The 22,545-nt window shown below is 38.7% G+C and overlaps 2 protein-coding genes across 16 annotated transcripts in view; one reads left to right on the top strand and one right to left on the bottom strand.

The window, feature by feature from the left end:
- IFT80 (intraflagellar transport 80) overlaps positions 1–7,760 on the bottom strand; it is a 145,907-nt gene extending 138,147 nt beyond the window's left edge. For 2 of the 4 annotated variants that reach the window (XM_048862752.2, XM_048862754.2), the window contains exon 1: positions 7,630–7,760. The gene's annotated coding sequence lies outside the window, so the exon portion shown is untranslated. The remainder of the gene's footprint in view (positions 1–7,629) is intronic. The other 2 variants (XM_048862755.2, XM_048862753.2) reach the window with 2 other exon arrangements.
- Positions 7,761–8,195: 435 nt separating this feature from the next.
- SMC4 (structural maintenance of chromosomes 4) overlaps positions 8,196–22,545 on the top strand; it is a 135,791-nt gene continuing 121,441 nt past the window's right edge. For 6 of the 12 annotated variants that reach the window (XR_012669858.1, XR_012669854.1, XR_012669855.1 and 3 more), the window contains exons 1-5: positions 8,197–8,342; positions 10,731–10,926; positions 12,066–12,244; positions 12,859–13,050; positions 15,106–15,282. Coding sequence is in view for 7 of the 12 variants with exons in the window: in XM_048862746.2 (XP_048718703.1) it covers positions 10,797–10,926; positions 12,066–12,244; positions 12,859–13,050; positions 15,106–15,282 (678 nt within the window). In the remaining 5 variants the exon portion in view is untranslated. Of the gene's footprint in view, positions 8,343–9,833; positions 9,896–10,206; positions 10,264–10,730; positions 10,927–12,065; positions 12,245–12,858; positions 13,051–15,105; positions 15,283–22,545 lie in introns of those variants that run through there. The other 6 variants (XM_048862750.2, XM_048862751.2, XM_048862749.2 and 3 more) reach the window with 5 other exon arrangements.

Genomic DNA, 22,545 nt, shown 5'->3' with positions numbered 1-22,545 from the left:
TAAAATCAGGTTTGTTTTTGTTAAAATTGTTTTTAACTAAAGTAGTTAATGAAATATTTAAAAACAAAAATTAAATCGACTATGTCAACCAGGTCAACATGAGAAACTTAAAATATTGGCTTCTGCAGTTAACTCAGTCGTCTTCACCTTCATTTTCCTGTTTGTTCATAATCTGGAAAAGAAAAACAAGTTTTCCTGCTTTTTCAGGTCCCCGACTTCTCCTCAGTTTGGAATGAATTAGTCCAAAGGAAGAAAATATTCTTTCTACACCAGCAGAAGAAGCTACTGCTGTTAAAAGTGAGATTATCACTTCAACAGTCTCTGAATCCAAATGCTTAAATGACTTCCACCAGTTCACTGGTGTGACTTTCTTTAAAACATCATCAGCAAACATATTTCTTGAATGGTTCTTATTCCAAAAGTGGGTCTCTTTTACGGCCTGTTGCCATTATAGGTTTTCCTTTCTAGTGAGAGAATGGTATGGTAGATCTCAAATCAATGAAGGCTACAATCAGAAAGACCTCAAGACTTCTGGAAAATGCTGCTCAAACAGTTTCACTTTTGTTTCTACTGCCTTTCCCTCCCTTCTCACATTTGTCTCCAGACTTCTTCTCCTTGTCCAGATCTATTCCGCCCCCAACAATCTTCTATTCATTGAACTTTCTGAAACTTTGCACTTTTAGAAAGAGGTAAGGGATTGACTCTGTGTACACAAATTTGCAGAGGGAAAATAGGGTCGAAGTCTGTTATTTCTCACCTCTATATATGATTTATTCAAAAACATTTTTGCTGTTAAGAAACAGGCTATCTGTTAAGAAACAGGTTATCTCTGGAGACACAAATCCGCAGTTTGAGACCTGCAAAACTAAGCATCTCTGATGGCATCTGCTAGACCAGTGGTTCTTGAACTTTTGTACTGGTGACCCCTTTCACATAGCAAGCCTCTGAGTGCGATCCCACTTATAAATTAAAAACACTTTTTTATATATTTAACACCATTATAAATGCTGGAGGCAAAACAGGATTTGGGGTGGAGGCTGACAGCTCGCGAGCCCTCTTATGTAATAACCTTGCAACCCCCTGAGGGGTGTTGACCCACAGTTTGAGAACCCCTGTTCTAGACTGAGCACTGAGTCCCATTGGGTAGATAGATTATTCTACCTAATCTATATAGAAGCCTCTGGAACCTCATAAGATTGGGTCCCTAATCCATGAACTACTGGAACTCATTTACGAAACTTTTCTTAAACATTCCATGAATATATTGTCTCATACTATAGAATTAGACTTTATAATCCGTATTCCATGATGAGATCTCTTTGAGCTATAATGTATCTTTAGATAGGTTTTTTCCTCAAAAAGCATTTTATCCAAAAAAAAAAATCATTAATTTTGATCCACCCCTGCCAAGTATAGACTTTCTTTCATGCTATGCACCTACTCAAGACAGCTATGTTCAGAATTATGTAATGGGTACCACAATGTGCAGGGACAACATTGGTAGGAGAAAGTGCTGTGTGCATCTGCAATGAGCAAACTGGGATAATTAATGTGGCCACCAGTGTTTCTCAAATGTGGCCACCAGGGCTTTTCTTGCAGCCACAGCCTCCTGGGCTGTGATGGGGGAGAGGGGCGCAATATAGCAGCCACTCCAACTCCCTGTTGCTCTCAGATGCACTGCCCTGATGTTGATTGCTGAGGCCGCCAGCAGGGGTTAGGCCTTGCCCCCCTATGGAGACACCTGGGGTACAACGCTGGAGGAGAAGGCAGTCAGTGAATTCCCCACATTCCCAAGGACACTGGGGCTCCAGCTTTGGGCTTCAGCCCTGAGGTGGCAGAGCAGCAGGCTCTGGCCGGGGGCTTCAGGCTCCAGCACTGGGCCCTGGCTGTGCAGCAGCAGAGCCTAGGCTCCAGTCCCCTGATGCCTCTCCCAACCCCCCACCTAGGGCTTAATTTGTCCCCAGACTTGACAGGCCTGAGTAAGTCCGCTGTGGAAAGTGATACTTGTTTGTTAATATCACTTTTCACAACAGACTTACTAGCAGCAATAAATAAATTACAATGATTTGGACATGTATATATGCATATTTATTTGTTTTTCCTAAAGCTAATTAAGTGTTTTAGGAAAAAGTGTGAGAGCGGCCACCAGCAAGAGTTGGTGGCCACACTCTGAGGCCACCAAAAAATTTGTCCTGAGAACCCCTGCGCTAAACAATTTCAAGAACAAGTGATGCTAGAACTGCTTAACTGTAAGAGTATATGTTGAAAATGTGCAGTCCTGTAGAGTATACTGACATTAGGACAGGGTACCCTTTATGAACGGTTTGAAATCACAGACCTCTTGGAAAACATCATCCCTCAATGTAGTATCACAAGAAAAATCAGAGAGAGAAACCAATCAGAGTATAAAGATATTCATGCCTTGCCACTACAGGGTAAGGATAATTATAGGTGAAGCTGGTAATGCATCCTGAAAGCTTTCCACTGTAAGATCTTGTTTTCACTTGCTTATAACTTCATCAAACTTTAAACCATTTGGGCTGAAATTTTCCATCCTAGGTTTCTGCCTCACACTTTTTTTTTTAAATAAAGTTTCAGCTAGAACCATTCAGCCATTTCCAAGAATGAAACTAGGAGTTAAATACGTTATTTTGTCCATGTTAAAAAAAAAAAAAGAAAAAAGAAAACCTACAAACTTTTTGTCCAGAAGCTCTACTACCTCCATGCTTTCAGGCAAGGGCTTGACATTTGGGTGCATGGGGTATTTCCCTGGTGTCAGGGATGTGGCTTTTGCCATCCCCCAGAAAATTTACCCAACTGTGGTCAAGTTATGAACCTCAAAAAAAACAGGTTGCACAAGCTCAGTAGATACTTGTTAGAGTCTGGCACCTAAACTCTCTGAAGAGTCCTTTTGCTGAGCACATACCATCCCCAGAGAGCAACTGAACATGCTCCATCCCAGGGCTGCAGAGACTGAACAAGGGTTTCCCTGCAATTGCTCTTCCTGGATGCCAAGGCAGCAGTGGTAACATGCACCAGTACTGAGAGCAGGGAGATCATCAACTCTCAGTGCTCCCCCAGCAGGTGCCCAGACACTGGAGAGAAATAGGAAGAATCAGCCTAGCTGAAATGCAGACAGGTGAGGAATAGGAGAGGGGTGGAGAGACAGAACAAGGGGTTGCAGGACCCAGAGGATGGGGAAAGGAAGCAGAGGTGGATGGGAACTGATGCAAGAGGGTGGATAGGAGCAGAGGGAGAAGGAACAGGAGCTGAAGCACGACAATGGTGGGTAGGAACAGAGGAGGAAGATAGGAATGCAGGGGACCAGGGACATGAGCTGAAGGAATAAGGATCTATAACCATTACAGAGTACTACTCTTCAGAACCAGCAATAGAATCCAGAATCTCTACCTTCCTCTGCCATAAGCAGGCTGTGAAACCCACTGGCAAAGTGTCTCATGACCATCTAGAGACTGTTCCACAGAGGATGATAGCCTGCTACTGCTACCAGTTACTCAGTGAGCTCAAATGAAAGAAGTTGGTGTTGTGGATCTAAAGGTACCCAAGTTGGGGGTCAATTTGGTTCCAAATCGTAGAACTACTGTATTAACCTTTTTTATAAAATGAACTGAAATTACAAAAAACTGCAACAAAAACAAGATTGCAAAGTCAAATATTCAAAAGTTAGGAAATGCCAGAATTAACACTGCCCATGTAACCTTAATTTAGCCCATGTGCCTATGAAATAGTCTAACTACATGAATACATACTTGCCTCATACATTTCTTTTTATTCTCTTCATTCAATGTGTGGCACCAGATTTAGTTAACACATATGACGCAAACCCTACATTGAACACAAATTAATTTTCTCATGGGTATTTGTTTCTGTGGTGCTCTCACCTAGTATCCACGTGCTTCACAGACATTAATGAATTTATTTTCACAACGTCCCTGTGAAATGTGGTGATATTATCTCCATTTTACAGCTGGAGAGCTGAAGCACAGACAGATTAAGGCCAAAACTGTCCATTAACTTTAGGTACCCAACTAGAGACACCTATAATCTGATTTTTCAGGTTCCCTAGCATTATTATAGTACTTTATATGTTTAAAGCACAGCTCCAATCAACCTCAGTTGTAGTTGTGAAGTGCTCAACATTTCTGTAAATCTGGCCTCAGCTCTCATTTTGAGTGCCTCAAAAAAGAGGAACACACAATCAGTGGCTGTGAAAAGTTTAGTTTAAGTGAATAAGGCCAGCATCACACAGGAACTCTGTGGCAGAGGCATGGATAGAATCCAGTTCGCCAAGATGGCATTCAACACTTTAACCATGAGATCATCCTTTCTTCTCCTATAATCTTCTGCCTCATTCACTATACGCCTTCCACCTACTGCAACAAATGAGGCAGAAGTCCTACAGACAAATCTCTCATCCACTACACAACCCTGATTCATTTCCTTAACACCATCTATCCTATGCTATGAAAGAGATAGGAGTCCTGTGGAAAAAGTAGTATGTAATCATGTAATTAAAGACTATACCATAATGCATACACTCAAGGGGAGGAGAGGCAAATTAAGATTGTCTGGGCAACATTAATTCTAACATTTCCTAACTTTTGAGTGAATGGCTTTGCAGCTTTCATGTTCTTTTAATGCAGTTTTTTTGGACATAACTAACTAGGGTGTTTAATAAGAAATATATTTACTCCCAATTTACAGTATTAATCTTCTTTACATGTGACTACAGTTTTCTTGTTGTGCCTCCGCCAAAGCCAAATTGCAGTACTAACTCCAGCACTTTTGTTGGTGTAACTTATTTCACTCAGGAAGGTGCCTTATTCACATCCCTGAGCGATACAGGTTATACGGACATAAGCGGTAATATATAGACATTGCCTCAGTTTCCCAAACTCCAAAGTTTCTCTCACCAACAGAAGTTGGTCCAATAAAAGATTTTTTTTTTAAAAAAAGAGGTCAGTTATCATAATACCCACGATTGCAAACAGTACTATGCACACATATTCATTAGGAACTAGACTGAGATCACCAAATCCTTTCACAGAGGACAGTGAACAGCATTCAGATGCCTCTGTTAGTCACTACAACTTGGAATTTAGCTCACACACAAGTAAATGTTAAGTACAACGAATAAAGAATATCTTAAAGACTTGAGGATTTTTGTGCAGAGAAGGGGGATGCATCTTCTCTTTCCTCCAACGCTGTAGGCAAGGATGAAGAGGATTTTAATGGAGGAAAGAGGTGGGCTTGAACTCTTCTTTCCTCACCAGCAACACTAGCTAAAGGTGTTTGCTAAAGAGATCAGCATGGAAATAGTTAACAATAGTGCCTGACAGCATTAGGTGTCTCACCGCTTAGCTGAATGGGGTAGTTCATATCTGTGAACTGTTGTTTTAGGTCACCCATTTGCAGAACCAGGAAGACAGCACTTCATTAGTTCACATTATTTCTCATTCAGGTGGTAATCTTTATAATCATAAAATCTAAAATCTCCAACTTTAGGCTTTTTCATGTCCAAATAACACTTTAGTCTCTATAAACCTAAATACATAATCTTTTAATCTACCTGGGGTCAAAATTTGGAATGTGAGCGTGATTTAAGGCCTCCAGCTATTACTTGGAGAGGCTGTAAAACTATCTCCTTTGTGAAGAAGGATTCTGTTGAGTGTGTCCTGGTATTGCAAAATCTCACTAGCTTAGGAACTAATTCCATAGGTACTTGAAGGGGAGAGGACTCAGCACAAGGTGTTTCTCAGAATTGGGTCCTTAAATTGTGCCAGCTTTGTGCAGCCTTGTATATTAAGTTTAAATATGTGACAGCCCTCTAACCAAAGTCTCCATAGATTCACAATGGATTTATCAAAGCCTTTGAATTTTTTAACACTGCTATATTTCATTCTCTCTCTAAATAATCAAGCAAGGGAGTTTTTGTTGGGGGAAGTGATAAGTCTGTGACTGCGTTTCAATCACATGACGGCATTAATAAATATGAATGAAGATTGCCTTAACTAGTACTTTTCTTGGTATTTGTGGGATTTGCACTGGAGCAACCTGAACTCTAAACAAACAATATATTTGTTTTGGTTTTCAGAAAGATGTATGTATTAATACTGAGAGTTATTCACAGAGATAGCTACCAACACTGATATTTTATCCACCCTAAGGCCCTACTACAGATCTGTGTTTCACATGCTTCCTCCCCATAGCCCTGCCCCCTGCACAGATTCACTCCTCTATCATGCCCCAGGCAGAGTCCTGTACCTATAGTAACTCACCTGCACCCCCCTCACATATCCCTTTAGTCCCACTCTTCAACACATTTCATTTATCTTACACTGAGTCCCCAGAATTCTCTGCTCCCCCAACCCCACTCATCTTCTTATGTCCCCTGCCCCATCCTTGCTAAGTACCCCATCTCCTCTCCTACCACTATGAAGCAGCTGCAGAGTGCACTGGGGAATTAAGCATGAACAAGAATGACTGTGAGAGACAGACAGGAGAATGAGCAGGAAAATGAGTGAGTTACAGGTGGCTGAATGGGAACATTGGAGGGTTTATGGCAAAGAAACAGAGATGTGACTGAAGGATCTCTAGGGTGAGAGACCAGTCTCTCTGCAGAATGCTGCTGTCTTAGCTCCCTGATATGCCAAAGCAGTGCTGTGGGGACAGATACACCAATGCTACAGCACAGAACTGGACTCTCCCCACTGCATCCCCACCTCCTGCACAACTCCTAGTCCCTCTACCCCCAGAGCCTTGTGACATTCTCCAAAAACTTCACTTAACTCCTATGCTTCTCTAAATCCCACCACCCACTTCTGCTCACCCACTCACACTCCCCCACCTCCCATTCATAGCATCTTCCATTCATGCCCCTCCCTCCAGCCACATGCCACAATTTTCCTTCGGGTAAGTTACTGTGGGGACCCATCCTGGGAAGAGGTTACAGTAGTAAACACTTTTCATCATGCTCTCACCAGGCAGGTTAGAGGGACCAACAAAACCACCCTGCCTTTCCCCTTCCTCAAGGCAGGCTGTAGTGGGGGATTGCTTAACACAAACTAGGATGGAGTGAGTGTTCCCTCAGCTCTTTCTTGACCAGTTTCCCCCCTCCCAGTTTCCCCAGGGAAATTATAGTGGGTTGCCACTCCAGACCCTTGCATTACAGGAGTAGAGGGCTTACCCCACATCCTCTCACTTCCCCAGGACAGGTAACAGGCCTAGGTGCTGGAATTAGGGGTACCACCACACCCCCTGGCTTGAAGTGACTTCCATTTTATACAGGCTTTACAGTTTGGTTCAATGGCTCTTGGCACCCCCACTATATAAATTGTTCCAGCACCTCTGGTAACAGGGGGAAGCCCCTCCAACTCTCCTTTTAGAAATGTACCTGTCCAAGGCAGGTGGTCGGTCTAGGGGTACAAGTCACAGGCTGGGAGAGTGGATGAGCGTGGAGAACCCTCTCCTGGGCAGGACCCTGCCGCTAGCACTTGGGCTGTCAGTTGCTCCCAGACCCTCAGAGATTTAACACAAGCTTCCGCCTCCCCCATTAAGGGCGCCCTAGAACTCCTGATACGGGGGGAAGCAACGAGCGAGACTACTTACTAATCTCTCAGTCCTCTTCGCCCTGTTAGCAAACGCTCGCAGGGAAGCGGCTCTGTCTCTATAGCTACTTCCCGCGAGATTTCCCATGCTTATCCCCGCGCGAGACTTCCTTACTCCCCCGTCTACCTAACGGACCCTCCCAAGCCAGGTGACAAACAGCTGACGTCATCGGACCGGCCTGTTAATTAATATCTTTTAAAAAATATATTTACTATAATTGTATATTTTAAAATTTTTAAAAATATATTTATTCCTTTTTCAGTTTCGTCCGCCATCGCCACTCAGGCCGTTACCAGGCAACGAAGCTCCTCCCATTGACCCACAGCATCATTTAAATGAGTAGGATTTATTTTCCCCATTTAGACGCCTTTAAGTAACGTTCTTTTCATTTGCTTTAAATTAAAAATTACCGAAACAATGTAAATATTTTTATTTTATTTTTACCCCGTTCCGCGCAGTAACGGAAAACAATATGGCGCCGAAGGGTTTTTTTTTTCATCCTTTCAAACCTGTGGGAGGCCGACAACCAGCCCCCTCTTTACCCAGCATGCTCCGCGCGTTTCTAACGAATTTCGGTTCGAGTTTGGAGTTTGGGCGCCATTTTCGAGTGTAGAAGCCGCCAAGCTGCAGCAGGCAGGAGCCGGCCGGACTCTCCAGAGCCAGCATCACCCGAAGTCTTGTCGGGGCAGCTCGCCGCCTGCTCCGTGTCCCAGGTACCAGCTCTGCCTGCTGACAGGACTGCGAAGCCTGGGGCGACTCCAGCAAAGTGCTTAGTAATTTATCTGGGGACAGGTGGAGCTGGGGGGCTCTCTTCCCTGTAACTGGAGCTGGGGGACCTCCCCGTGGAGCCTGCCTGGGGGTAGCTGTAGATTTCCCTACGTAAGCTGTACTGGCGGTTGGGGAGCAAGGGGCGGTGGACTTCCCCCCCCGCTTTCTTTTCCTCCCCCCCCCCTTCGGGGGAGCGAAAGGTGGCGGCTTCTTTTCCCACTTCTTGTAATCTGCAATCTGGCGGGGTGGGGCAACTGTCCGACCGCCGTTCCGTACCACCACCAATGTAACTGGCCCCTCCCGAGGACGGAGCGGCACTCCTCACGCGCAGAGGAGAGTGGTGTGATTCTGTTCCTCGGGGCGGCGACCCCACCATCACTAGCAGTATTATATCTTCCGAACCATGGGTGAGGGTCCATTGCAACCTATGGGGGAGAGCGGATTCCCCGTTGTATCCTTATGGACCTGTGGGGACCCATTCATTGGATACCAATCACTGGAGGGGAGGCACAGTATCAAGTTTTTGATGCATATGGTCTGAAGAGAAACCAGAGTATGAAAGGTTTCAGAGTAGCAGCCGTGTTAGTCAGTATTCGCAAAAAGAAAAGGAGTACTTGTGGCACCTTAGAGACTAACAAATGTATTTGAGCATAAGCTTTTGTGAGCTAGAGCTCACTTCATCTGATGCATTCAGTGGAAAAGAGTATCTCTTGAGAATTTGAGAGGCCTGATTTTAATCTGTCTGCAGACTAGGGTCTTCTCTGTGACTGTATTTTCAACTACTTCTGACAATTATACCTTAGGGAAACCTCTATAGATCCAGACCAAGGGGCTGAGGGGGAACTTTAGGATGACTGGTTGATTCCAAAACAATTCTGAGGGAAATGCGTAACACAATCACTCGACGCTGACATTAGTTACTGTCCTCACATTGAATCTTTTCCAAATGGGGGAATTTTCTTGGTTTTTAATTTTTTCCACCTATTGTAAAGAGACTCTCACTTGGCAGCAGGTCCATAAGTGTTGCTTTTAAGAAACACCTTTGATTTGAGTTTTTGTGGGTGGTGGGTTTGGACTTACTCTAATAGGTATTTAACTGGGGTAAGTGATTCGTGCTTGGCAAAGTGATTCAGATTGAGATGCGAAGGAACTCAGATTTAAAAGCTGATGATAAATAGTTATATTGTAAATGACTCTCTTAAATCTATTTTCAGTATTTTTTTGTAAGATTAACTACCCTACTCAATTTGAATTAACATTCTAAAAAAAATCCTATAGAACTTAGTCTTTTTTTTTTTTTTTTTAACAGCCGTGGGGGAATCCTTCATAATGGGCATAGACTCAAATTGCCTTAAAACGAATTCTCCCTCTATCTTCCACCCCCACTTTCCCAAATGAAGGGCTGGTGTGTGGGTTGGGGCTGTAGGTAGGTCTGAAAATGTCAAATGATTGGCACCCATTGTAAGATGACTTTCCAGCCACGTCAGTTTCTTATCTGGTGAGAAGAAAACTTTCTTGTCTGTTTTTCTCCATGCTAAATTCACCACTTGTTCTGATGGAGTAATTTAGGCTCTTTGAGGAGACTAGTTTACTAGTTTAGGCTTCTTTCTTTTCATCTTTCTCCTGGGCTTCTTTCTATTCTTTTTTGGCGACTGCCTTTAGTGCCAAGTGGTGGACTTTTTTACTGTTTTTTTTCCCCGTTGATCAAGCATTAACATCAAATCTACTTCTGATACTTAATTTCCTTTTCGTTTGGTGTGCTGTCTTTAAGTGTTGAGCATTGACAATAGTGAGCATTTAGCTACATTTTTGGGAAACAGTTCAATTTGATGTCCTTTGGATTAGAGACTTCATAGTGTGGAAATGGTATTTGAGTATTATTAGATTGGGCTACTGAAAATACTTGTTAGAAAAATCTTAGGTGTGTTTATGTAAAAGTGATTCTTCAAGTACTTATCTACTTGGGATATTCACTGATTGTTTGTTACTGAAATGACACTTGCCAGCACATCATAATTATTCTTTATCTGAATATAGATGTTATGTTTTAATGCTGCCACATCAGAATGTGTCTGTATGGTGGGTTTCAATAGATGGATGTCCCCTATGGATATGTAAAAGCCACCATTATGAGAAAGCTACCGTTTTAAGGGACTTTAAAATATGGTGATTAAAGGCTCAGTTTTAGTTTGTTTGAAATCCTAATTCCATCGTCAAAATTCATATGGATTTCAGCTTATTATTAGTCATTTTGGATACACATGCACAGTTATAGCCCTTAACGGGTGATACGCCCAGCACTTGGGTCATGGGGTTTTTCTTGTTTGTGTTAGCAAAGGAGATATATCCCTTGGGTAGTTTGATTGCTTGGAATCGGAGGGGAACAGCCAACAGAAATCATGCCAAGCAAGAGGACCAAAACCTCCACTGCAGCCCGTCAAAAAGGCAAAGAGCCCTTAGAGGAATCCACTGGTGATATGGAAGTGGAAAAAGAAGCCGACACGTGCATCAGTGAAGCATCTCAGCAACGTAAGTGTTTGTTATGATCCCGCTGTCCCAAGCATGTAAATTTAGTGATATCTTGATGATAGTATCTTGCTGAACTTAAGGCCACTCCAGTTCAGATTCAGCTCCTTTCTAGGAAGGGATGCAGTAATTTTTAATTTTGACAAGTTGAATTTAAATCTGATTTTAAAACTGCAAATATGGCTTTGAAAGAGTTAAAGCATTTGCATCGGTGTTTCAGTTTAGGTAAAAATACTGTTGGTAGACAATGTTTCTTCCAGCTAAGTCTAGATTTCATATTCTTGCTACGTTGTCTAGTACTTCTGATTGTGGTAGCAGGATTATTTTAGCTACAGATGCATCCCGCAATATGGGATTTCTTGGGCTGGAATAAGTGGCAGTGACTTGAAATCTTCTTAAAATGAATTACTTTTAGGCAATTACTCATTACATACTAAACTTGTGTTAGAGTTGATTTTCTGCTGGAAATATCGGTAGAAAATGGTTTTTAGGTAACCATGTATGTGATGTTATTGAAGTAAGATGTTTGATAAATGGTTAATATGTGGAAAGTGATGTCAGAGTTGTCTACTTAAAGAAAAAGTTGCTTTTAACAGTTGAAAAGCAGTTTTACTTAAAACTATAATTGAAATATAAGGGGCCAGTTTGTTTTCGTAACAAACTTCCTGCCTTTCAAGCGTAAGTTGTGCTGTCATTACAGTTTTTCAGGGCATTGTTCAGCCATACTCACATCTCCTCCTCCTTACAGTGTGTGTGAGCATGCCTGAAATGTGGCTGTCCAGTTATTAATTAGAAAGACTTTGCCCATTTGTACGGATTTGTAGGCTTTTTAAATGTAACTATTGTAATTTCACACTGCCTTGCAAAGTGCTAGCATAAGCATTATATAATGAAAGAGTAACCCCACTATTGAATGGATGTGACATCTTAAGTGTCTACTTGCTAAAAAATTAGCTCCTTGGAGTTAAAGCATCTTTCTTTCACTTACATTCAGTTTTAATAATTTTAAAGTGAAAGTATAGATTCCGAGTTTGTGTAGAAGCAAATTTTCATACTTTTTCTGCTTGAACTAAGCATTTAGAAGGTCTCTCTAGTCATTGAGACATTATATAGTTTTTTCTTTTTATTTTGGATGTTTTTAGCAGCCTCAAATGGGGTACTTGATGATCGAAGTTTAGAAGAGATTTTGAGTAGCATCTCTCCTCCCCCACCTCCAGCAATGACCAATGAAGCTGGAGCTCCTCGCCTCATGATAACTCATATTGTAAACCAGAACTTCAAATCCTACGCAGGGGAGCAAATTCTGGGACCTTTTCATAAGGTATTTTTCTATTTTAAGTAACTTCTAAACTGAAGTAAAATTTTGTTGTGTCTCTAGTACTCCTTACAGTACTGTGAACACAACTTATCAGCAAATAACGTCTTATTTTATATATTTATAGTGGAAGAGTGAGAATTACTTTAATGATAATACTCTAATTTTATTTACAGGACAATAGATTACTTATAGTCAAAGTGTAAGTTTTTTATACTGTGTCTTACTTGAATTAGAAGGAAATTACAACTTAAGTATATATCTTTTGTTTTATTTGATTTACTGAACAATGTTTAGGGGTTAAATCACATATACAAGAAAATTATGTGGTTAATTATGAACTTATTTCTTTATAAACCATGCTTTCTGAGTAGAATATAGCTTTCTGACTTTACAGAATAAAACTTAGAAATCTGAGCTAACCGGAGGTGTGTTTTGAATAGGTTGTACTCTTCCCACCCCACCCCCCCGCCCCTGGCAGTAAAAACTAAGCTTCCCAATAGTCTGCAATTTCCTGCACTAGAAATAACAGTATTTTCAGCTGTCCACAAATGAAATATATGAAGCAAATTGGCTAGTTTCTATTGTAAATTTGAATGTTTTTTCTTTCTGTTATGCAGCGTTTTTCTTGTATTATTGGACCAAATGGCAGTGGAAAATCCAATGTCATTGATTCAATGCTTTTTGTATTTGGGTATCGGGCACAAAAAATCAGATCCAAAAAGCTTTCTGTGCTGATCCATAATTCTGATGAACACAAGAACATCCAGAGTTGTACTGTGGAAGTTCACTTTCAAAAGATCGTTGACAAGGTACGTATTCTTCTGCTTAAAGGAAAAAGTATGCTGAGGCTCTTTTTTTTTTTTTCCCCCTTAAGGATTTGAGAATTTAACGTTTTACTGTCTTAATGTGGAACTAGCTTAGGATGAAAAAACTTGCCCATGTGATCGGCTTACCTTTATGAAGTAGAATACTTCAAACTAACTGGCTGAAAAGTACACAACTTCAAGGAGATTTGTTTCTTTGTAGTGCTTAATTTCCACTTTGAGTAGACATAACTTTTCATTAGAACTTCTGGATGACTAGTGTTTGGTAATACATTATTTTAAAGTTGTTTAGAAATACTAAACCTTATTCTACCATCAAGTCACATTAGAAATGTTCTTATATTTATATATCTATATTTATCTCTCACACACACTTTCTAAGGTTGTGTGCAAGTGATTTCATTGATACTTTTTTAAGTCTAAGATCAGATGCATAATGTGTTCTAAATTGTAACCTGCATTATGCAGATTTTTTTAAGATTTGAGGATTAAAACCTGGATATTTTTACACTTATCAGCCTTAGATATTTTCTACTTCAATATCAACTTACTACAGCTTAAAGTTGAAGTTTTTATAGTATATGCACACTATTTATATTACATTACCAATTTAAACAATCACAAGACTTTCACCTAAAAAGACTAAACATTTTCTGAAATATTAGGGGTAAGATGTTGATGTGACCTTCATTTTGATTGAAATAGAAAAATAAAAGAATTTAATGTATCTATTTTGCTTTCCACTTTACTTCATGTGAACTTTTATGTAGTATTGTTGATTTATTATTACTTACAGCTTGATGGAAATTTTTACTTAAAGGATTCTAATACTTTTCAATAAATTGTTCAACAATGCTCAGATATTGACTTGATTGTCCAAGAAATGTTGCTTGAGATAATTTTGTGTGTGTATCTGAAGAAATAAAAAAGGGGAAGTGTACTTGCTTTCTGATGTAAATCATAAAAAGCTTCTTGAAAGTCAAAAGATTTTATTTAATAGGTTACCAGAATATATAATTCTAGGCAAGGGTATTATAAAAATAGACTCTTTGTGCATTTTAGTTGAAGCACTGTTTGTCTGCATTAAACTACATCTGAATACAAATAAAAATTTGACATGTATTTTTATTATACTAGACTGTTCCAATAATTAAATTTATTATGGTTTTCATTTGTATCTGCATAATACCTAGAAGCTAATTTCATGAAGTAAAACAACTTCCGAATGGATTTGATATTAAAGTTAATTGTATTTGTGGGGGGGGCTATTCCATTAAAGTGGCAGATCACTTTCTTAAATTTTAGAACTACCTGTGTTTCTTTAAAACTTCCTTTTTAAAAATAAAATTTGGTGTCGGTATTGTACCTATTGCTTTCAGGTAAAGCAAAGATCTCTTGACCAGCTACAAAAACATTTATATATATTTGTTCAACGTGTCTGTTTTTACTGTATCATTTTTTGTATCTTCTATTTGTACAATGACTTCAGAGCTTCAGAGGCACTTAGCTAAAGTTCTTCCTCAGTGTTTTGTTTGTTTGTTTGTTTTCCTTCAGGGCTAACTTATTCAAAAATAAGACAGCAATTATGTTAAAATATTCAAGGCATCCTAATATAAAGATTAAAAGAAGAAGTAGCCTCTTTGAATTTGAACAAGGTTTTTTCTTTTTGATATGCATGGAGAGTGTAGCAAGAAAAAAAATCTGTCATTAGATGCTAAACAGAGACTATGGTGTTTTAAAGCAGTAGCTGGGGTGAGAGGAGGGAGAGGCATAAAATTAAGGCCCACTCAGTTTAAACTTATATAGAGTGCTTCTATGCTGTTTTCAAGGCTGTTTTTGGAAGCAAAAACATTGCATGTTTAGTGAGGTGTGCATGGTCTAAGATTTATTATACACTTCAATAGAACTGGGAACCAGGGTACAGTTGCCTTGTAAAAGCTTGAACAACAGGGTAAAACTGCACTTAACGGTGAAATCTGAAGTAAGCTGTGACCTAATACTAACAATTGTTTTTCTGGTTTTGTTTTTTCCTCAAAACAGGAAGGGGATGATTATGAAGTCATTCCCAACAGCAATTTCTGTGTATCTAGAACTGCCTACAGAGATAATTCTTCTGTCTACCACATCAGTGGGAAGAAGAAAACATTCAAAGATGTTGGTATTCTGCTTCGAAGCCATGGAATTGACCTGGACCATAATAGATTTTTAATTTTACAGGTAAGTCTGATTAGTTCTGAGTTTAAAAATATAACTTTTCTTAAACTCCTAACAAAGTAAATTTGTCTAGGTACTTTGAGTCTTGTATTTGAGGCCTTAAAGTACTCTAGCAGCACATCATGGTTTGCATGCTCTAGCAAAAATGCGAATCATTATTTGCTGCTTTGGAAATTTAAGGAAGAGAAACAGTTGAAGATACTTCTAGTCTAAAGGTTTGTACTGCTGAGTGTGTTCCTGAAATTTGGATGAATAGAAGAATTGCTATACTTGTTCCGCCCTAGCAGCACGTAAATATTGGTGTAGTAAAGTAAATCTTAAACCCCAATATTATTGTGCTGCTTAAGCGTGGCAGAGATTCAGCAACTTGTTTATCCTTTAGATAAGATGCATCAATACTGAGTCAACTCAAATGTGAAATAGAGACTTGTCTACATAGTGTTTTATGACATTGAAATGTTTTTACTTCAATAGTACGTACATATTGAAGTTAAATAGTGTTGCTTTCAGTCTGTATATACTATCATCACATTAAGCATGCTATTCTTTACGCTTCTTTGACAACTGCAGAAGATGGAGTTTTTAAAAATACACTTTTAAAGTATTTGAGTACATAAATCAGCCTTGCACAGTTAAGTAAGTAAAGCTCAGAGCAAACCTCATTCAAGTTTTTTAAAAATGAGGTTTGGTTTTTTTTTGTTTTTGTTTTTGTTTTGGGGTTTTTTTGGGTTTTTTTGGTTTTTTTTTGGTTTTGTTTTTTAGAGAATTTGCCATTCCTGGAACTCTTATTTTCACTTCCTGGTTTAAAGTGAAGGGGCTGGTGTCCTACATTCACCTTTTGAGGGAAAAAAGCCTGCAAAAAAGCATCCCGGGCTTCCCAACTTAAAAATAATTGGACTTCGTGCAGCACCCGTTGGCCAGGAACAGTGAACCGCGGCCACTGGGAGCTGCAGGGGGGCCATTCTTGTGGATGGTCAACGTAAACAAATGTCTCGTGGCCCGCCAGCAGATTACCCTGGTGGGCCGCGTGCCAAAGGTTGCCAACCCCTGGTGTAAGATGTTTTCTCCAGTACTTGGACGAAGGTGGGGAAATATCTGGGAAAGAGTCCTGCCAAACATAGTTCTTTTTAATGTGGGTGGCTTTCCTTCCATTCCTCTCTCTCCCACCCCAAAAAAACCAACCCTCCAATAAATATATATATTCAGAATTAGTGAAAACTCACCTATTATTATAGTAGTCCACTGGACTACCAAAATAAAGTTGTTAGAGGGGAGTGTGAGTGTAAGTATAAGTCCCATTATTTTCACCTGATGATGGGAAAGGGAGTGAATGTTGTGTAACCAGCATTAGACCCACCACCCTGCCCTTTCTTCCCTGCTCCTCCTCCTCTGGCCTTGTGTGGGCGAAGTACTATTGTTAACTGTGTAGGGGGAAATGTACCAGATTTCTGTGCAAATAGTCTTCCTCAATAAAGAAAGTCCATTTCCCTGTGCAAATGTCTGTAGAGCTCTGCTTCAAATAGATGCTGATGATTAGTTGACTCAAAGGGAATGTGAACTGATAACTACCAATGGGGGAATGTGACAGTTTTGAATATTTGAGGCCTGGGGATTATAGCTAAAAATATTTATTATGTAAATGTAAGGCATTTTTAAAATATGGCTTTCCCCATGATTAAGCATTTAAAGTATGTGCTGCTGTAATTTAAGAATCAATAAATAACATTTCCACTTAAGTGTTACTACTTTTCTGTTATAACTGAACTGGACTTAATATATCCCTGTTTTTTCAAAGATTTAAATGAAATTTTTTTAGTCCAATTTTAAGTGGTGAATACCTCAAATCCTGACACGTTAAATGGTGTATAACAAGAATATTGTGCTCATTCTGAAGAGGGCCCAATTCTATTTTTAATTAAGGGGTCTGGGCCAGGGTGTGAGTTTAGGATATATACTACTGTCCTCATTGATAATGGTGAAAGTTAGGCTGTACATTGAGATGTTTGTATAAAGATCAAAGGCAGAATGTAACCTACTTATAGTAACTAGACTTTTAGTTATTCAGTACCTAAAATTACTGGATTCAGTTTCTCTCAGTAGAAAAAATACCGACCTTTGGACTATCTCTATATCTACTTAGTTTTCTTCTTTCTCTTTTTCCTAATAGATTTAGGTGCCCAACTTTAGGCACCTAAATTTTAGTCAAACTAAATGGAAATGAATTAGTATGGTTCTCTCTATCAGGTCCACTTAGTATTGTTTGCTATTCTGAACACACTTGAAGCATAACTTCTAAAATAGCCTCTCTGCCTACAGTCTTCAAAGAACCCTGTTTTGTTTTGGTTTTTTTGGTTGAGGGGGCGGGCAGCAGGAGTAGTACCATTTACAACAAAGAGCCCTTGTCAAAAAGGTTACTCAGGTATTACACCCCCAATAGGATCTAAAAGCTTTGTTGCAAAAATTATTCTCCTAAAACTGGACTTGACAAATATATTTTGGTTTTAAATCTTTGAAAACTATTTATAGACTGGCTTCAGTTAAAATGGAAAATTAGCAACATTTAAGTAGGGGAAGATATTACTTAAACTTCAGCACCACGTACTTTAGGATTTTGGTAATATTTTATAGCAGCTAACTTTATTAATTTGGGGGTAAACACTTAAAATTGTCCAGGTGTACTTTTCAAATGTTCCACAGGCTATCTAAAACTGTAATACAAAAATGAAATTTGTCATTGTAAAGCTTATAATAAAAGTATACCTTATTGTAGAAAAGTCCAGCATCTTGCTGTTGGGTTTAAGATAATGTGATTTTAAAATTTTACTGAAATTGTGATGTAAAACGGTTTGCTGTAAATGACAGCAAATAAAACTAAGGTTATTTTTTAAAACCTTGCTTATAATGGAAATGTTATGAATTTGTATGTAGAACAAGAATTGAGTTAATTTGTGTTTGGGCTCGATGTTCTGGCTACAGCATGCTAAACTCATGGAGGAGGTGACTGAACTACTTGTTGCTCAACAATGGCTCCTCCAGACACTGATTAGCGTTAAGCTTGGAGGGCCATCTTGTTTACTTCATTTTTGCTGGAATGATGGTGGGTATGGCTAAAAGGAATACTAACTAAAGGGGAAGGACTTCTAGAGATCTGTCAAAATCGTAGACTTCCCAGGGATAGGCAAAGACACACTTGAATGTGACCAGTAAATGGGGAAACAACTATTAAGATTACAATTCTGCTAAATGTCTCCAAGATGAGAGAGGCAGTTCAGTGCACAATTAACTTCAATCTCTAAACAAGAGTGGAAAAATCCAGTCCTACAGTAGATAGCTGGCTCTTATTCAGTTACTTTCCAGAGTAATCTTAATTTCTGCTAAATTGTTGAAGTATTAAATATGGTGAGATTTTTCAATTGTTTTCCTATAAGGTAGATTGAAAGTTATGTGCTGAACATATCCTCTTATGCTGATTGTTTAAAATATACACTTCTAATCTTGATAGGTGTTTAATCCTAATATTTTCAAGTAACCTTTAAGCAATTTTAAGGAAAAAATATAGTCACTGTAGTTCTAACTGAACATTCTGCAGTGTACTAATAAGTTTTTAGCCAATGGCAGTGTATTTTTGTCTTATGACTTAAGACTGCTGCCAGCAAAAGTTTAATATATTAAAATCTCCTTTCACCTGTTGGCCCATGGAAGTATTTTAGGAATCACTTTTTAGAGGGTTGGAAGACTTAGTGGTTGGGGGAGCAGTTTGCTTTCCAATAAGGAAACAGGTTGGTTTGTTTTGTTTGTTTTTTTTTCCTCCACTTTTAGGACAAGTTTGGGAGCAGTGGGTAGGATTAATTTTACATAATGTCTTTATTGCATTTGTTTTAATCCATGTGAAAGTTCAATTCCTATATATAAAATGCTCATAAGCAATACACAGATTTATTCGAGGGAGTACTAAAAGTAGTTTATGCTACTGCTGTGTTAGTGTTATGCTTCATGCTGAAGTGAACCCAGTGCAGTGGGATATGATAATTATTGCCTCTTTTATATTTCCAGTATTCTAAAACCTAATGTTTAGAGGTCACTAAATTTTTCATTAGACTTCCATGTCAGATAAATATTTCTCAAAAAAAACCACACGCGCGCACACACACTTTTATGGTTTGAGAAATCTGACTTTTTGAAGATTAATACACATGCCTATTGTATATTGTCAGATTTAAAGTCTAAGGTTCTAAAATAATTCTGTTATATTCAGGGAGTGTCTTCTGATGCTTTTTATTGGATTTGTTCAAAATCTGACTTTGCAGATTATAAAATCTTCATTTGCTTACAGTGTTACTCTTTGTAATTAGCAAACTTGTTGAACACTGGAAAAGTGAGTGTTTTGTGAGGTTTTTATTTGTCTCTCATTAAACGTGGGTGTGGGCAGACTACACTTTGCATCTCATCTAGCTATTCATTAGGACAATAATGGAGCAGGATTAGTATATTTAAATTGTGTTCTCTTCCAGATGGAATTTTTTTTTATGAATTATACAGTTAAATGTTGCATTTTCTTGAGATTGTCAATCTCTGGCTTGGATTCCAAAACTAAAGACTGTGAGTGTAAGTCTAACTTAAGGAATCCTATTTAGCACAGAGCTGAACAGGATGTTCTTGAGAAAGCTTCCAAAATTACAGTCAAAATATGCGTAAATAACAGTTTAGCAAAGATAACTCTTAAGTTGGAGTACTACTGCATTATGAATGCATAATTATCCTATACAAAGTTCATCTATTACTGTAACTGGCTAATTTGAATTTCTCAGCTTTGGGCAAATTAGGGTGTCATTGAAAGTTTCCTATACATGTGCATCTATCAAACATTTGAATTAAAATTCTCAAAATGTATATCTAAGATACTTACAGGACTCCAGTGTGTAATTAAACTATCGACTGTATTGTTATATTGATTATTTTTCTCAACCCACACCCAGTAATACTTAATTTTCTGGGGATGTACTGGCAGAAATTATAAGGATGGTGTCACCAAATGAATTTTTCCTATTTGGCATATATGGAGAAATTGCAGGCTAGAAAATGAGACATAACTGCAAAAAAGAAAGAAACCCCTACAAGTCTATTTTCCCAGTCCCGTCCTGTTAATAATAGACTTGTAGGGGTTTAAACTCAGAGCACTGAGAGCTCTGTGAGAGACTCCTTTGCAAGAGGTGGAGGGGAGAATAAGGTAGCATTACTTATAAGGGTGCATAATAAGTGGCCTGAAAATTCTGTGGAAATCAGTTTCTTGATTAGAGCATTTTTGCTTGAAAAAAGCATCTCAGTTGAACAGTGAAGGTCAAGTGTGGCTGCCATTATAAAATTCCAATTTGAAAAAAACATATCCAGTATTTACATTTCTAGCATTAATGATTTTTCTCTCTTCCTTCACCTCGTCCCTTCACTCCCTACCCCACCCCCACTGAACAATTTAAGTCAGTTACCTAGAAGAAGCAAAGAAATTGAAGGCATTTTTTGCTAGCACAATCAACACCATAGTGGAAGAACAACTACAAATGGGAGGGGAGATAAGACAATATAACGAATGTGTAAACTATTATTTGGTAGACATTAATGGTTTACAGATCCTGGGGGTGGGGCATGGGGGGCTATATCAGATGAAGCTGTTGTCTCATTGTATTTGTAGGAACATACAAAATGGAATTAGGTGAACAATCTGGTATGACATCTCTGTAGGTGGCCAGTGTTGGATTCAGGAACTGAAAATTACACTGGCTTGAGACTTTCCCTGGACTAGTGAAAGTCAAAGGCCAGATCTTACCATTTGTAAAATAGCATTCATGTCTGGTCCAGCATCTTGTGACATGCCAATTCTCATTACCTTCTTGCCTCTTTCACTTCAGTCCTAATGTAACTTGTACTGGCTGTTGCAAAAAGCTACAGCCAAGACTAGTAGCTACATCATCTAAGGCTTTATTTCAATTTATGTCTACAATTTTAAGCTTTTAAATAATTTATGTGTGCAGTACTCCTAGCTCTAATGTGTCTCAAAATGGCAGTTGCTAAAATCAGGCCAGAATGGAAATTCAGAGATGGAAGGACATGGAATTATCTGACTCAAGTATGAGTGTCACCGAACTTGTTTTTAATAAAACCTCTTTTACAAAGTCAAAATATTAAATACTTCTGCAAAATATAAACTATATCTCTCTCATGTGGTTTCTTCTTCCAGCAAATCTGAGGGGTCACTAGAGTTTCCTTCTGCTGTTGACTATATAAGCAATTCCTGTTTCTATACTTAAGAGGAGCTACAAAGGGGGAAAGAGTAAGTCATGAGGGTTCAATTATGCGAAATACCCATTCAGTGAATAACTCCTCTTGCAGTGCGTGAAATGCCTTAATGAAGCAGCTGGATATAAATTTTTGAGGATTAATATCCCTCATCCTAACTATGGCTCTACTGTGCTTGATACTCCAAGGGAGATGTACCACTGTAGGCTCTGCCTGTAAATAGGCAGCTTTGTCTAACCTTTCCATATTAACATTCTCATACAAGAATTGAAAGGGGAGCTACTCTTTTGATCAAGCAAATAAGTCATTTTTCCTTTACAGGGCAACTGAAGTCTCACACCTTAGTCCCTGAATTGGGCAGTTCTCATTTTTTATATTAAGCAGACCTCCTTTTTAAAGGAATTTAAATTAAAAAAAAAAAATCACCTAGCATGTGATGATGCAAACCCACCATATAAATACGTCTAACTAGCAAGAAAATAATTACTTAGTTCGCTCACAATCAGAGAGTTAGAATTGTTACTGGCAACTATGGAGGTACTGGTTACAATGTCATAGTTAAACTTGAGTGTTGAACTTTAAAGGAGAATATCAGCCCGTTTGTTACATATGAAGAAAAACATATTGGCCTAAATGCCTTCTGGGAATCTGGGCCATTGTCCTTAAATTTACAGCATTTACTCTGAGTACTTTGAGTTAAAATTCATTATAAATAAATTTAAGAACTGTAGTGCTTATTATCGGTCTGTTTTTGTCTTGAATTATCTTCATGCTAACACACTCGTCATGTTTTAATATAGTTAATGCATTAAAGTCTTGTGCATAGGCTATACTGAAGAAATTAGGTGTAATTAAGCTAAATTCATTATGATTATAGACTAGTAGATAGAGCCAGGTCAATAGCTCAACTTATTAAATGCAATCACTATAATAGAGGTAGTTCTATCAATCACCTTTCTCCTAATCTAATTTACA

The sequence above is a fragment of the Caretta caretta genome, chromosome 9, assembly GCF_965140235.1.
Source record: "Caretta caretta isolate rCarCar2 chromosome 9, rCarCar1.hap1, whole genome shotgun sequence".
In the NCBI taxonomy this organism is placed as follows: domain Eukaryota; kingdom Metazoa; phylum Chordata; order Testudines; family Cheloniidae; genus Caretta; species Caretta caretta.
This window is presented reverse-complemented; position numbering and strand designations above follow the sequence as displayed.